A 16,724-nucleotide genomic window follows, 5' to 3' on the forward strand; every position below is an offset into this window, starting at 1 on the left:
TCACAAAAACATTTTTTATAGACAATTAATCTCTATAAACAGATATCTCAAAGGGTCTCAGAGTCGTCAAATGACCAACCACCCGGGTACCTGGACCGGCTCCTGGTCCGTCTGAACAGCAGGTCCTGGTCCGCCCGAACAGCAGGTCCTGGTCCCCCTGATCAGCAGGTCCTGGTCCCCCGATCAAGAGGTCCTAGCCCCCCTGATCAACAGGTCCTAGTCCCCCTGATCAACAGGTCCTGGTCCGGCTGATCAGCTGGTCCTTGTCCGCCTGATAAGCAGGTCCTGGTCCGACCGCTCAACAGGTCCTGGTCCCCCGATCAATAGGTCCTGGTCAACATGATCAACAGGTCCTGGTCCGGCTGATCAGCTGGTCCTGGTCCGCCTGAATAGCAGGTCCTGGTCCACCTGATCAGCAGGTCCTGGTCCGACAGATCAACAGGCCCTAGTCCCCGATCAACAGGTCCTGGTCCGGCTGATCAACAGGTCCTGATCCGACCGATCAACAGGTCCTGGTCCCCCCGATCAACAGGTCCTGGACCCCCCGATCAACAGGTCCTGGTCCGGCTGATCAACAGGTCCTGATCCGACCGATCAACAGGTCTTGGTCCCCCCGATCAACAGGTCCTGGTCCCATCAGCCCGGGAGCTGCAGGTCCAGCAGCGTGAAGTCCTGATCGATGGGGACGCTGTTCTCGTCGCAGAGGAAGTGGCTCCGGACTGTGATGACGAAGGTTTTCCTCGGGGGGGCGAGGAGGGTCTGGATCCTCTCTGCTGCCACCTGGATGTGTTTCACCTCGGAGCCTGGAGCTGAGAGAGCAACACAGCTTTCTGTCCGCCTCAGATTTTCTCTAAAATATCTTTATCTCTTTACATTTTATCAATGCAGAAAAAAACAAATTATATAATATTAATATTATCATAATATTTTGTTGGTTTAATGGTTTAATATAAATTCTACAATTTCATTAGTTAGAGATTCCTTTTTTTTTTACTGGAGTAAAGCAGCTTGAGAATAAACTCCAGTTTGTCTTTACTCCTCCCTGAGTCTCACCAGAGCTCCTGTGGAGTTTATCAGGAGGAGCCTCGAGGATCTTCTGCAGCGGGACAGGAGGAACCTGAACACACACCTGGGTACAGCCCCGCCCCCTCACTGTCAGCACCGCAGGCCTGAAACACACACACACACACACACACACATATATATTAATATTTACTGTAATAAAACACAGGATTGCCTAAAAAAATCAAATAAAACAATTCTCCTCATGTCATTTTATTTATTTTTTGTCTTTTTTGAATATAATTTGTGTTGAATCCAGCTTAAAGTTTTTCACATAAAAATAGACAAATACTTTTAATCACTGAATTATTCAACACAGCACAAAAAAATACAAAGAAGACACTTTAAAATAATTTCGGTATAATGTGGTGTACCCCAGGGTTAGACCTGACATACAGTCATAGAAAAAAATATTAGACCACCATTGTTTTCTTCAATTTCTTGTTCATTTTCCATGGTTTTCTTGATAATGAGTTTGTTTATTATCAAGAAAACCATGGAAAATGGTTAGATATCAGCTCTCAAATGAAACTCATATGAGCTATTTTTGTTGTTATCGTTATATTTGTCCAAACGAATGCACCTTTAGCTGTATCAGGCATTAAAATGAACAAGAAACTGAAGAAAACAAGTGCGGTCTAATCATTTTTTCCATGACTATAAATATAATATACATTATAATATAAATAATGTGGTGTACCTCAGGGTAAAACCTCATCAGGGCCTTCATGTTTATCACGTTAAAAATTTAATTTAAAAAAAAAATGTTTTAGGGCTCCTTCTACAATAGAACAGTTGTGATATATTTGTGGTGTGCCTCAAGGTTTAAGTTCAGGGCCTTTCCTGTTTTATCACATAGAACATTTGAAAAAAATAATAAATAAACTGTATGTACTGACTAATGTTCCTGGGTCTACCTGTAGTAGGGCCTCAGGCCGGTGTGGGGCAGGCAGGGGTAGCACGGCCCGTAGATGCCGTTGGCGTCGGTGTCGAGCTCGGCGGAGCAGCGGCCACAGCCGGTGTAGGTGACATCACCGCTCAGCGCCGACAGGATACCGTCCAGCGGCGTGGAGCTGTCCAGGGCGGGCTGAGGTGCATTCTGGGAGTGCGGAGAATTCCGGAAACGAAAGGCGACGACCTGAACTCTGAGCTCCACCTCACCTGGGGAGGAGACGGGACACGGGGTGTGCCTCAGGGGTTAGTTTTAGGACCTTTACTTGTTATTAAACTGGACAATCTAGTTATTCCTGTTGTGTCCCTCAAAGTTTTCATCACATGGTGTAATGTGTTATAGCTGTGGTGTGCCCCAGGGTTGAATTCTAAGGCCTATACTCTTATTATAGCAAAGCAAGAGCTCCCAACAGCAAAGTTCTATAACTGAAATAAAAAACAAAAAGAAACAACTAACGAAAACTGTATTGTGTGGTTTCAAAACTAACGAAAACAAACTAAAATTATAGTGAAAATGTCGTTTTTGTCTTTGTCGACTTTCTGGTTGATCTGTTTTTATTTAGCTCCGACTAAACAGCGGATAAGAATGGATGATAAAAGGAAATAAAGGCAAAAATTGTGACCTTTTTGAGTCTTGCACCCAATAAATACATTAAAACTAACAAAAACTAAACTAAAATTAAGCATCTAAAAAAAAGTAATAAATACTAACAAGCTCACTCTAAAAACGAATTAAAACTAAACTGAATTTGAAAACACAACGATATTAAACCTAAAACTAATGAAAAATCCAAAACCATTCTAATCTTGATGCAGATATCAGTTTACAGAGAGTCTGGAGAAGTGCACAGGCGACTTATTTCAGACTCACCGCTGTATTTCTGAGACAGCAGCGTGTCCAGGTCAAGCTCCAGACTGCTGCTGTTTCCTGTTCGGACGAGTCGAGGCTGGAGAAAGTCCTGCGCCCGGCGGCTGGCCGGGTCCAGAGGCCGGACGGAGCTCCAGGGGGTGGAGTGCAGCTCAAGGAGGTCAGAGGTCGAACCCTCCCTCACCAGGAGGACGTGGAAGTCCCAGACAGCCGCTGAAGGAGCCGAGGAGTTAGGGTGTTTCTGTGATTCAGGCTACATACATATATATATATATATATATATGTGTGTGTGTGTGTGTGTGTGGCCTCTTTGTGTGTGTTTGCGTACCTCTGTCTCTGCTGAAGCGTGGCAGCCAGTCCACAGCTGATCCCCACAGCAGCAGCGCCCCCTGGTGGCCGTCCGGCTGCTCCACAGTCAGAATGGCCTGCAGCTGGAGAGCCGACCGGCAGCGAGACTCCGCCTCTCTCCGCCACGCTGACAGACGTACGTTTAATAAACATCATCTTCAGAATCAACAAAACATCCAAAGCATTCTACAGTCATCAAAGGTGTTCCACAGGGACCAGACCTGGATCAGACCTGGGACCAGACCTGGATCAGACCTGGGATCACATCAATCTATCGAGTTCTATGCTGATGACACTCTCAAAACTCTCACAGTTTAAACTGAGTTTGAATATTGTCCAGAAATATCCATTCAAAGCTTGTGTTGATAAAACCAAACAGTAAGTTTCTTATTTCAAATACTTTGAACAGATTTGTTCTTCATGTCGTAATTTCTGCTCCATATTTTAGTCTTTTAATCCTGTAAGGATTTTTCCAATTAACAGAAAATATGTGTTTTCTCCACAAATTTTACATACTGAAGTATTGTCATGCCTCTCCTGTCCTCTCCTCTCTGCTCTGTGTAAACAGCCTCTCCTGTCCTCTCCTCTCTGCTCTGTGTAAACAGCCTCTCCTGTCCTCTCCTCTCTGCTCTGTGTAAACAGCCTCTCCTGTCCTCTCCTCTCTGCTCTGTGTAAACAGATTCTCAGTGAATATTTGTCACGTGACCGTTGGTCTCAGCAGAATCAATCATGTCTTCAGTGTCTCTGAGGAGAATTTAATGTTTTTAACAGGATCTGGTTTATTTTAAATGACACATGGAGAATAAAGAGATTCTGACACAAATATCAACATTTTAACACAAGTTTTGGTCACTTTTTATAACCGACGATTCGTTCAATGACCGTCTGAAAGTTCAAACTCTGATGACGAAGTCTCGCCGGCAGGTTGCTGCGGTTCAGAGATTTTAATTGTTTGTCACCTGACACACAACTTACCTGCACTGATGTGTTTGTGAGTAACGCGCAGCAGAGCGTGGACCAGCGTGTTGACCCTCAGAGCCCTCAGGGCGGCGTAGGGGAGGCGGTTCAGGTCCTGTGGCGGTCGGAAGTTCAGAGACACAAGCAGGGGGCGCCGCTCCCGGAGAAAGCTACACAGAGAGCTGAGAGCGCCGGCGTTCACGTGGCGAGGAGCTGAAGAGAGAGAGAGAGAGAGGACTGAACCTGAGGTCGGAGGAGAGAGGCTGCTGATTGGTCGCTGGTTGGGCTCACCGCGGTCGTACCTGGCGGCGAGGCGGCGGCGGTGATCTGCCCCAAGTTGAGCAGTTTGCTGCTGAAGGTGGACTGCAGCACCGTCTCTCCTCTCCACCGGTCTTCGTTCAGCTGCAGGCCTGATGGAGACAGCGAGGCGTGCCCGGCGTCCGTTATGACAACACAGAAGTTCAAACATTGTGAACACGTTTTAGCCAATCAGTCAGACTGCTTGCTGTGGTATTACTGTATTTGTATTTGATTCTATTTAGTGGTTTTCACCTGACAGGCCTGAGTCACTTAAGCTGAAATTGGCCTGTTAAAAGGCTTTTTTTCTAGTTGGGGGTGTGGTCTAGCGCCTTTATAACTATACTTTAAGCTGAAAATCTCCAGTGCATTTTTTATTTTTGAGGAACTACCTGGCTTCTGGTTTCTGGTGTAGTATAGGCTTTAAATTTGCTTTTCTGCTTGCTGTGGTATTGCTGAAAACAAAACAAAACAAAACAAAAAACTCTTCTTCTTTTCTCTTCTTCTCTTCTTTAACATATAGCACTCCTGTAGCGATTACAGTTAGCTCTTAAAGTTCTGTACTTACTTGATTCCTGTGGTCTGAGTCTAGTACCATCAAGTTGAATGGACTTATTGTAAGTCGCTTTGGACAAAAGCGTCAGCTAAATGACATGTAATGTAATGTGTTTCTGTACCTGTGATGAGCAGGACGTCTCCCGGACTGACGGTCAATGCCCAGAAGGCCGCTCGCCGCCACAGCACCACCTTCATCTCAGCGCACGACTGGTCCGTCACCACGATGGACGCCAGAGGGACGGAGGTCCCTGCAGCCTGGCCGGACCGCACCTGTAATCCAACAGGTCCTATTATCTGACCGGTTTCGGGCTTTGATCAACGTGTTTGTTTTTGTAAGATTCCTCATACACCCCTATGGTATTCGTTGTCATGGTTATGATCCAAGGTCATTTTAAACCTCTAAACCTCAGCATCCCGGCGGGTGGTTCTCTCTGAAACGTCATGTGACAAATATTCACTAAAAATCTGTTTACACAGAGCAAAGAGGAGAGGACAGGAGAGACTGTTAACACAGAGTAGAGAGGAGAGGTCAGGAGAGGCTGTTTACACAGAGCAGAGAGGAGAGGACAGGAGGGGCTGTTTACACAGAGCAGAGAGGAGAGGACAGGAGGGGCTGTTTACACAGAGCAGAGAGGAGAGGACAGGAGAGGCTGTTTACACAGAGCTGAGAGGAGAGGACAGGAGAGACTGTTTACACAGAGCAGAGAGGAGAGGACAGGAGAGGCTGTTTACACAGAGCAGAGAGGAGAGGACAGGAGGGGCTGTTTACACAGAGCAGAGAGGAGAGGACAGGAGAGGCTGTTTACACAGAGCAGAGAGGAGAGGACAGGAGAGGCTGGAAACTCTTGATAGATAGATAGATAGATAGATAGATAGATAGATAGATAGATAGATAGATAGATAGATAGATAGATAGATAGATAGATAGATAGATAGATTACTTTATTCATCCCCGAAGGGAAATTCGGTTGTCACAGCAGTCCGGTATTCAAGTACAATAAAATACAATAGAATAAAATACTGAGGTAGCATAAATAAAAACAACAATAGAAAAAAAACACAGAACAGAACAAGAACAAGGACCCTTAAGAAGTTAAGAAAAGAACATCATCAGTTGGTAGGATGGTTGGCAAGATGATGGTAATAATTAAACTGGTGATATGATGGCAACAATGCTATAATGACTAGACGGTATATAATAATAATAATAGTACAGTATATAATATAATATAATATAATATGTAATAGTAGATAATAAACAATATAAAAGTAAAATGAAAAAATATAAATAGAGTAATTACAAGTAAAGTAATATAATATATAATATATAATAATAATAGTAATAATAATAATACATAAGGCCGGTAAGGCCGGTATAATAATAATAGTAGTATATTACAGTATATAGTAATAATAGTAATTTTTTTATTTCTAAAAAAAATTCTATTTTATTTCTAGTTATTTACAACATTTGAGACACTTTGGGCACTCGGAGCTGCAGGACTTATAGATTTATGTAGATTTATAAGTTGCAGTGAAACACGAGGACACAGAGAGGAGAATAAGAGTAAAGGACGTCCTGCAGCTTCTCGTTGGGGTTCAGAGGGTTAAAGTGACGAACTGGAAACGATCTGCGCTCACCTTGACCTCCTTCAGGTAACAGGGGTGGACCACCGCCACCAGGACCGAGTACCTCGCCCCCTGTCTGTCACAGCGGCTCAGCAGTGTGGTGCGGCCTCGCAGCCCGTCGGTGGCGGTGGTGGCGGTGGCGGTGGCGGTGCTGCTCGACGCTTCGGCCCCGAGGTCCTCTGACACTCGAGCTCTCTTCAGGTCCGGGGATTTGGGGGGCGAGTCCTGCTGCTGCACAGCCTCCTGGGAGCACAGCACGCCGTCTGCTGTGGCCTCGACGACTACGCCGCCGTGCTCCGCCCTTGGGGTCGGGCACGGGTGGCTGAACAACTCGCCGGAGGCTGCAGGCGACAACGACGGGGGCGCCGGGCTGAAGAGCTCCGGCGTGCTGGAGGAGACGGACGGAGGCGTTTGGGTGTGTTGGGGCGGGGTTTGAGGAGGCGGGGTTTGAGGAGGAGGGGCTTGAGGAGGCGGGGTTTGAGGAGGCGGGGTTTGAGGAGGAGGGGCTTGAGGAGGCGGGGTTTTCTCTGGGCTTGTTGCTGATTGGACGCCACACCTGCCTCTCAGGATTAACGCCTGGCTCAGAGTCCAGGTGGCGAGAAAGTGAGTCTGTGAGGACAGAGGGGGGTCAACGGCTGGGGACTGGGGTTTGGAGCAGTGTGGAGGTCCAGGTCCTGGTTCTGGTTCTGGTTCTGGTTCTGGTCCTGGTTGAGCTAAAGGGAAACAGCGGTCCAGATACTCACGAAGCGAAGCCGAACACTGAGCTTCCTGTCCAGGATCCCCCTTTGCAGGTCTTTGGAGATCCTCCTGGTCTCCGGCTCTCGGCGCCCGTCCTTCCCGCCCACGTGGCGTCCAATCAGCTTCAGGGGATGAGTCGGTGTTGGTTTCATGGTCCTGGATCTGGAAACGTGTTGATTGATCTTCGGTTCTTCCCTCGTCTGGAAAAAAACAAAATTATTTGTAAGTTTTCAATTGATTAAGTAAAACATTTTGCTGTGATTGATGGATTTGGGTTGTTTTTTTCACCTTAACAGTGACACTGAACACTAGTCTCTACAGAGGGTCCCTGAACGCCTCACCTGCTGCCGGTCTCAGGTGTCCGTCCTGCCAGCTGAGCTCCAGGTGTCTCCACCCGGCTCCCTGCGGCCCGGCTCCGGAGCCCGAGGCTGGGCCTGAGGAGGCCGGGGGGGCCCCCAGGAACACGTGGATCTTCTTCCGCTCACACATCTGTCTGTTCATTCAAAAAGATTCACTCAGTCATTATAATAAGTCAGTTATGTTCTCTTTTTATGTGATCATTTCTCTGCATGATAACTTTCATTCTGTTTATTAATGTTCCTGTTATTAATAAGCCATAAATAAATAATTAATATTGTAATGCTTCATTCAGACTTGTGAAGTTTATTTTGTTTTTAGATAATAATGACTTATACTTGTGTTTTTAAAACTGACATTTTCTGACAGGTTTATTGTGTTTTATTATGTCTTTTTTGTTTTAAATTTCTAGGATTTTAATTATAATAATTATTATATTTACTTTATTGCGGGGTTTTTTAAGCATTTTTTTTTAGTTTTATACTTTTACTTCTGCATCTTTGCAGGTTTATTATGCCTTTATTACATAGTTATAGTCACTGATATTATTTAAGATATTTGTTTGGAACATATAACTAATATTAATATTTTTGGGGGTGTTTTATCTGGTTATTTTTGTATATTTTACTGATATTATTTAAGATATTTTTCAGTATATCTTACTTGTTTTTAATTTGGATATTTTAATTGTTTTGTGTACGTCACCTATATGTGTGGGTTGTTTTTGATGAGATATGCAGCTGGATGTTTGTTTGAACCTCCCTGAAATATTTAATAAAATAATAAAAGCACTTTGTTTATTAGAAAGCTGAACTTTATAGTAAGCAGCACAAAAGAGCAGAAGCAGAGCGCTGACTGACCAGTTTCTGCCTTTTCTGCAGCGACTAATGGAGGAAATGTCTATAAACTTCATGCAGCAGATGACAATTCAACAAAAACTTAAATGCTGCAACATAAAAGCACAAGCTGCACCTGAATGCACCATGAAGTTCTAAAATCTGGTTTGTTTGGTTTTGGAGACGCTTCCACTGAGACGAGCTCTCGCTGACCAGACTCCACCGGGATAAATGGAGATTTTAGATTTATTAAGCGTTGCATAAGTTAATAACTTAATAACTTTTATCACTTTAAAAACAAAATGTTCTTGTGTCAGATCTTACACAAGCATGACTGTGCAGAAACACACAACATGCCTCCATCACACCAGCTCTCTCCACCAATCACAGCGCAGCATGCCGGGGGAGGACTCACTCACATACAGGCTTCACAAAATATTTTTCTATACATCAAGTCAGAAGTTTATCATTATTATCTTTCTATGCAGTTTACACATGATTACTCCACTCCATTTTTAGAAAGTAAAGTAGTTGTTTACTGCTGATTTAATGTTCTGTTAATATATTAATACATTTTAAAGTAATAAACAATTCTATTTCCACACATTTTGCTGAAATGTAAGACATACTTTCTGACACATTTTTGCAAATTTTACTGAAATTATTTAAGACATTTTTCAGGTATTTTTAAAAATAATTTTACTGAAATTCTTCAGGTATTTATTTGATAATTTTACTGACATTTTTCAGGTTCATTTTTTTAAATTTTTATATTTATTTTACTGAAAATATTTTTCAGGTACATCTTACCAGTATTCATCTGGATATTTTCCTTATTTTTTGTATATTTTTCTGACATCATTTAAGATATTTTTAAGGTATATCATAATAATAATAATAATTAATACATTTGTATATTTTACTGATATTTTTCAAGGTTTACTTTTAGTATTAATCTGTATATTATCATTTTTGTATATGTTACTGATACTTTAAGGTATATCCTTTTAGAATTAATTTAGGATATTTACAATCTAAATGCATTTAAATTTGGATACTTTAAAGATCATTTTCAGTTCTATTATACTAGTATTAATTTGGATATTTTCCATATTTTTTAAATATATTTTACTAATATCTATAAAAAAAAATTCGTATATTTTACTGATATTAATTAGGCTTTTTTCCTTTTTAAAAAAAAATATTTTACTGAAATTATTTAAGATATTTTTCAGGGATATTTTACCAATATAAATTAAGATAATTTCCTATTTTTTTGGTATATGTTAGTGATATTATTCAAGATATTTTTTCCTCTAACTTACAAGTATTAATTTAGATATTTTCCTTATTTTTAGTAAATATTACTGATACTTTCTGGGTGTTTTACCTGGTTGTTTGTGTATTTTCCTGATATTACTGGAGCTCTGTCCCTCGTGGCTGCAGCAGCAGCAGCAGTCACGTATTTGTGCTCAGTTACAGTTTGTGTTGGTGCACCTGCTGCCGTCAGTCCAAACACACGGAGACATGACGCCATGTTCACCTGCACACACGCCACACTATTATAGAAATATATATTTATATATATTCACTGTCAGATGCTTTTATATTTGAACTGCTGATCACCTAAGTTACCTTTCAAATATAAATCAGATATTTCCATATTTTCTTAATATTTTCACATATATTACTGATATTTCTGGGTATTTTCTAGCTGTTTTTGATAATGTTATTTGGCAGAAACTCTAACTCTAAATTAAAATGTATTTCTAAAAAGCTACAGTGAGTTTATGAGAGCCACAGAGAGACAGACGATATATAATGTCTCATTTAATGACTGACGCCTCTAAGTTTAGACAAGACATTTAAAACCTCCTCATTACACACACACACACACACACACACACACGTTTTTATTTTTTAGATTTAATAAAATCAGTTTCCGCTGAAACTATGTTTTAAAAATTAAAATTAAAAACGAATTAAGTTTCAAACAGTTTGTGATTCACTTTAGTGGCTGTCTCCTTAAAAAAGTTTGGTTTTGACGAGGCGCGCTCCCGAGGCGGGGACGGGAACCCGCACGGCAGGAAGTTAAAGGCAGCTTGTAGAAAGCATTTGACTTCAAAATAAAAGCGATACACAAATGTCTTTATTGTACTGGTGTTTAAAAAATACTATTTAAAAATAAATTACATTAACTTAAACTAACTGAATTATACATTTTGAGATTGTGTTGAAATTAGTAATATATATATACACTTGCACTACTGTACAGTTAGATCTGCATTTTTTTTATGTAGTTCATGCCTGTTTACACTGCACTATGATTATCGTAATTACTGTTAAAGCACTTCTGGTTAGATGCTATCTGCATTTCGTTGCTTTGTACTTGTGACATGTGCAATGACACTTAAATTGAGCCTAATCTAATCTACTCTAAAAAGCTCAAAGAAAGTAAATCATTTACCTCCTCTCCAAGCCTTTAAAAATGTATCAATACATGCTTTTATTTTGAATGCTGTAACCGGAAGTACAATTGTTAGCACTTATATGTAGCTTGACGCTAACCAAAACAACCCTAAAAAGTAGAAAAACACGTCAAATAAATAAAAAAAATTAACACGTAGGTTAAGTAAACGTCACTTTATCGTCTTTGTGTCCGTTTAACTTCACTTTCAGCGTCCTGTAGTCGTGTTTAATCGCGTTTTTAAGCGCTAACTTTGAAGTTTAGTTTAAAAAAAACGGTTAAAATCACGCAGCTGCACGTGCCCGCCACAGACTGTATATAAATATGGTGCCCGCGGTGTGACGTAGCAGGAAAGGGGCGTGGCGGGAGCTTTGATACAGTCTATGGGCGGGGGGCGGGGCTCCGCGGCGGGGGGCGGGGCTCCGCGGCGGGGGGCGGGGCTCCGCGGCGGGGCTGGCTGCTTGTATTCCCGGCTGCACTTCCTCGCCTTCCCCCGCACCCTCTCCAGCTCCGCTGCGGCTCTCGCGTCGGGACTAAACTTGCTAAAAAACCACCAGAAATGTACCGGTACTTCGGAGGGCTCCTGGCCCGGGGAGCCGGCAGCAGCAGCGTCCTGGTCCGGGGAGCCGACTCGGCTCTCCCGGCGGCGTCCGCGTCTCTGCTGCGGCACCGCGGCTACAGCCAGGCCGTGGACCGGGACGACGACCCGAACTTCTTCACCATGGTGGAGGGCTTCTTCGACAAGGGAGCCGCCATCGTGGAGAACCAGCTGATGGAGGGCCTGAAGACCCGGGAGACCCCCGAGATGAAGACGAAGCGGGTCCGCGGGATCCTGCGGCTCATCAAGCCGTGCAACCACGTCCTGAGCGTCTGTTTCCCCATCAAGAGGGACAACGGAGAGTGGGAGGTGATCGAGGGCTACCGGGCCCAGCACAGCCAGCACCGGACCCCCTGCAAGGGAGGTGAGCCCGACCCGACCCGACCCGACCCGACCCGGGTTATTATAGCGCCACCCTGTTAAAATAATCGACTCAGTCATTTTTTCAAGTTTTGCAGGAAACACAAAAAACTTCACCAAAAGTGCAACATATGACGTTTATTGATCATTTCACTCAGAAAGGATGTAACAAAGGATGGCTATTGGCATAATAATAACACTGTGTGAATTATGTAACTTAAGAGAAATAAAAAATAAATTACTTAGGCAATTTTATGAACATGCCCATGTGACTTAACTCTATGGAGTCTTATAGGGCTATTTTGAATCCTTTTCATGTCTTTTCAAGTCATTTTGTTTCTTTTTTGGTCATTTGTGTCTTTTTGTGTCTTTTTTTTGGTATTTTTGTGTCTGTTGTGTCTTTTTTTGGTCTTTCATGTCTTTTTTGTGTCTTTTTTTGTCATTTTGTGTCTGCTGTTGTGTCTTTTTTAATTATTTTTTTGGTTATTCTGTCTTCTCATTTTGTGTCTTTTTTTGTCATTTTGTGTCTTTTTTGGTCTTTCGTGTCTTTTTTGTGTCTTTTTTAGTCATTTTGTGTCTGTTGTGTCTTTTTTTAATTATTTTTTTGGTTATTCTGTCTTCTCATTTTGTGTCTTTTTTTGGTCTGCTTTGTTTTTATGTCTGGATATGATGAAGAAGCCATTTTTGGCGCTTTTGGAGACTCCAGAGGGTTAAGCAAGATATGGTAACACTTTATTTTGAAGGTGTCTACATAAGAGTGACACAAGCCTGTCAGAAACATCACATGATAAGTATCATGAACATTAATGTTACTTCAAAGTGTCATTAATGTTCATGACACATCCCATGTCATGTTTATGACACGCTCATGTCACTCTTATGTAGACACCTTCAAAATAAAGTGTTACCATATCTTGCTTAAGTCACAAAGACATGTTCAAAAAATTGCCTAAGTCACATTTTATTTTGACTTAGGCATAATAAATCTGCTTAAGTCACACACATGACATAGGCCATTATCTTAAAGGGGTAAAATCACATGATCTGATCAACTGAGGATGGAGGTGATTTTACCATAGGTGGCTATGAGGAGATGATTTAAGCATAAAAAACTATTTTGACAAAAAATGACTTGGCCGATTATTTTAACAGTGTGACGATAGTTAACGAAAACTAGATTTTAACCCCTAAGAACCCAGATCCAGTTATCCTTAAAATAAAATGATGGGGGATATACTACAGACCAAGTGGACCACATAGAACACATTTATGATGTTTTTAAAAAAAATTCTACCCCTAAATGTCAAAGATCTGTGATGTGACATAAACACATTATGGTATTTTTGTTTATGATATTTCTTATTTTGAAATAAAACTAGAATCAATTTTCGCTTACAGAAACACAAATTTGCCGTTTTCTTTGCATCTCCACAACATAAATCAAAATTGTGACATTAATAGTGCTGTTTAACAATAAATTATTTTTCAGATTTGTTTTTAAGTAACAAAATAATAATAAATCAATAATATATAAAAACAAATAAATAACCATTTGCCTTTTTGTTTGCGTATCCATAACATATATCAAAATTGTGACTTTAATTTGTTCAAGAAATCTGGTCAGAACAAGTTAAATGCAATAAAGGACAAACTATTAACGGATTAGAGTTGTTAAATGGGTTTAAACTTGGCCTAGTAACAAAAAATAAACTTTTTGAAATTAGCTCCTAGGGCTGCACGATTATGGCCAAAATGATAATCAGGATTATTTTGATCAATATTGTAATCACGATTATTCATCATGTTAGGGAAAACATCTGTATTTTTATTGCACTACTTTTAAACAATAGCAACAGTTTTTAGTGTCTGGTGCTTGTTGTAAACAAACAGAGATCACTAAGTGAACACCTCCTGCAGCAGCAGCACATACACACTGTACTGCTACAGAGCTAACTGTTAGCCTGTTAACACATACACACTGTACTGCTACAGAGCTAACTGTTAGCCTGTTAGCACATACACACTGTACTGCTACAGAGCTAACTGTTAGCCTGTTAGAACATACACACTGTACTGCTGCAGAGCTAACTGTTAGCACATACACACTGTACTGCTGCAGAGCTAACTGTTAGCCTGTTAGCACATACACACTGTACTGCTACAGAGCTAACTGTTAGCCTATTAGCACATACACACTGTACTGCTACAGAGCTAACTGTTAGCCTGTTAGCACATACACACTGTACTGCTACAGACGCTGGACGCTAAGGGGTTAACATCCCCTCCGGCTCTGCAGCTGAGAGAGACTGCTGCAGGAGGACTGTGCCGCTTCGACTCGTTCTTACTCCAAAAGTCTCCAATAACACCAGAAAAAGTCGCTGGATTTGTCGCCAGTCGCTTTTTTAAAAAAAAATGTCGCTAAGGACGTCTGAAAAGTTGCTAAATATAGCAACAAAGTTGCTAACTTGGCAACACTGCTTCACCGGCTTTTACAAATGGCGCATGTTGTTGTGGCGTCGAGTACTACGTCTCATCCTGCTTAGCGCTCGCTTGTTATTTATTTAGGCAGCTACATGAAACCTTAACTATGCGTTCGCCCGCTGGTGGTTGGTGGACATTTTAGTATTTTTATTTTATATTCATGACACAATTAATTTTCAGTTTTTTCATACTTGTATTCATTTGGATACTTTCCATATTTAAAAAATATATATTTTAATAATATTTTTAAGATCTCTTTTCAGTATATCTTACTCATATTATTCAGGATATATTCCTTATTTTTTAAATATTTGACTGATATTTTGGGGTATTTTAGCTTGTTATTTTTGTATATTTTATTGATAATTTAAGATATTTTCCAATATAAATTATATTACAATTACTTTATATATATATATATATTAAATTGCAGGCAAATATCCCAATCAGGAAAATGTGTTTTGAAAAGAAACAGAAAATATCCAAAAAATAATATCTGTAAAAATGTAAGAATATTATTATTACTATTATTATTAATAATAATGATAATAGTAATACTACTAATAATGATGCATCTCAAAAGTCATGTAATGGAAATATTAGTAAAATATATTTAAAGATTTGATATCTGATGAATAATAATAGCTAGCTTGAAAATAAATATCCCAAAAATAATTATAATATCCCAAAGTCATATCAGGAAAATCCCGCCAGGAATAAATAAATTAATATCATTGTATTATAATAATGTCAGTAAAATCTGAGGAATACTAGAAAATATCCCCCAAATACAAAATAATATCAGAATAAATGGCAGCAAAATACTAAAGTTTAAAAAAAAAGTTTTTTTCTTCCTTTTTTCCATTTTAATTTGTGTGTGTGTGTGAGAAAAACATGATTTGCAGCTCTCATTTCAGGAAGAGCAATAATAATCCTTCTGTGGAACAAAAGTTTGTTTTGTATTATGTTTGTGTGTGTGTGTGTGTGTGTGTGTCGTGCACAGACTCGTTTTAATGGCATTTCATCATCAGACAGAAATGTTCCACAAAACAATGAAATAAAGACATGAATAGGATTTGAAATGATTAACCCATTGAAGCCTGAAAAATCGCTGGGCGATTTTAAAATAAGCCTCTAATTTTCTGGAAATTCTGGAGAAAAAAAAAGTGTCAACTCTTCTACTAAATAATAGATTTTTCAGCCTCTGTAGCAGATAGAAATGAAATTCAAAAAGGTATTTGAGAGCTTATACGAATACTACAAAACGACGTAAACACTTTCCAGGCTTCAATGGGTTAAAAGACAGTGTGTGAGTGTTACACAGTGTGTGTGTGTGTGTGTGTGTGTTGATGGTTGTGTAGTTGTTGAACGTGGCGTCAGGCAGGTTTCATGTGTTTTAAGGTGGCGAGGGTTCCTCCCTGCACAGGAATGCTGACGCTCCGGAGCTCTTCCTACAGTGTGTGTGTGTGTGTGTGTGTGTGTGTGTGTGTGTGTGTGTGTGTGTGTGTGTGTGTGTGGTAATGTTGAGTTGTTTGTTCAGGAGGTGAGTGTCCTGCAGGTGAGTGAGGGTGCAGGCGAACACAAACTGACGGTTGTGATGTGGAAACATGATTTGGCTCAGTTGTTTCTCCCCTTTAATAACTCTGACTGCTGCTGCTTTATATATATTCTCAGGGTTCAGCTTGAAATCCCTGAAATGCTTGAGCTTAAATGTTGTATTTTCCAGGTTTAAAAAGTGCTTTGATTTTGGATAAAGTGCTTGTAAATGCTTGAAATTCTTCCTGTATTTCTCTTGTATCTGACTGTATCCATCTCTAGACTATAGATGATCACATGTTCAATGTAAATAATGAGTAGCCTATCTGAAATGAAGACCAGTCCTACTAAAAGTGTAACACCATCACTGTTGGTGTGGTTCAGTGAAATCTCCCCCTTTTAGTATGTAAGTACTCATCTTTTTTCTTTTTTGTGTCATTTTGTCTCTTTTTTTATATATATATATATATATATATATTTTTTTTTTTTTGTCTTTTTTTGGTAATTCTGTCTTTTTTTTGGTCATTTTGTTTCTTTTTTTAAGTAATTAAAAAAAATCCGTCATTTTGTGTCTTTTTTCAATAATTTTGTGTCTTTTTTTGGTCATTTTGTGTCTTTTTTAATTAGTATTTTTTCATCATTTTGTGTCTTTTTTTAGTAATAGTTTAGTACTCGCTGTCG

At 40.3% G+C, this 16,724-nt stretch overlaps 2 protein-coding genes across 2 annotated transcripts in view; one reads left to right on the forward strand and one right to left on the reverse strand.

Moving 5' to 3' along the window:
* Positions 1 to 11,412, reverse strand: shld2 (shieldin complex subunit 2). Its single transcript, XM_059358829.1, has 12 exons — positions 11,069 to 11,412; positions 9,992 to 10,144; positions 7,750 to 7,901; positions 6,683 to 7,608; positions 5,161 to 5,311; positions 4,489 to 4,596; positions 4,205 to 4,399; positions 3,210 to 3,356; positions 2,885 to 3,094; positions 1,980 to 2,223; positions 1,054 to 1,169; positions 1 to 809 (listed from the first exon to the last, which is right to left on the reverse strand). The coding sequence occupies exons 3-12, from the start codon at positions 7,895 to 7,897 to the stop codon at positions 637 to 639; spliced, it is 2,418 nt and encodes an 805-aa protein (XP_059214812.1). The 5' UTR covers positions 7,898 to 7,901; positions 9,992 to 10,144; positions 11,069 to 11,412; the 3' UTR covers positions 1 to 636.
* A 118-nt stretch (positions 11,413 to 11,530) lies between these two features.
* Positions 11,531 to 16,724, forward strand: part of LOC131993329 (glutamate dehydrogenase, mitochondrial-like) — a 22,068-nt gene continuing 16,874 nt past the window's right edge. Inside the window, exon 1 of the mRNA XM_059359184.1 lies at positions 11,531 to 12,030. Coding sequence (XP_059215167.1) covers positions 11,628 to 12,030 — 403 coding nt within the window. The 5' untranslated portion in view covers positions 11,531 to 11,627. The remainder of the gene's footprint in view (positions 12,031 to 16,724) is intronic.

The sequence above is a fragment of the Centropristis striata genome, chromosome 20 (assembly GCF_030273125.1).
Source record: "Centropristis striata isolate RG_2023a ecotype Rhode Island chromosome 20, C.striata_1.0, whole genome shotgun sequence".
Lineage (NCBI taxonomy): Eukaryota > Metazoa > Chordata > Actinopteri > Perciformes > Serranidae > Centropristis > Centropristis striata.

Excerpts from the sequence above, each read along its gene's own strand:
- shld2 (XM_059358829.1), bottom strand. The coding sequence starts at position 7,897 with ATGTGTGAGCGGAAGAAGATCCACGTGTTCCTGGGGGCCCCCCCGGCC. Across the intron at positions 3,357-4,204 it reads TCACAAACACATCAGTGCAG|CGTGGCGGAGAGAGGCGGAG; the intron begins GTAAGTTGTGTG and ends TACGTCTGTCAG. Across the intron at positions 1,170-1,979 it reads GGCCTGAGGCCCTACTACAG|GCCTGCGGTGCTGACAGTGA; the intron begins GTAGACCCAGGA and ends TGTGTGTTTCAG.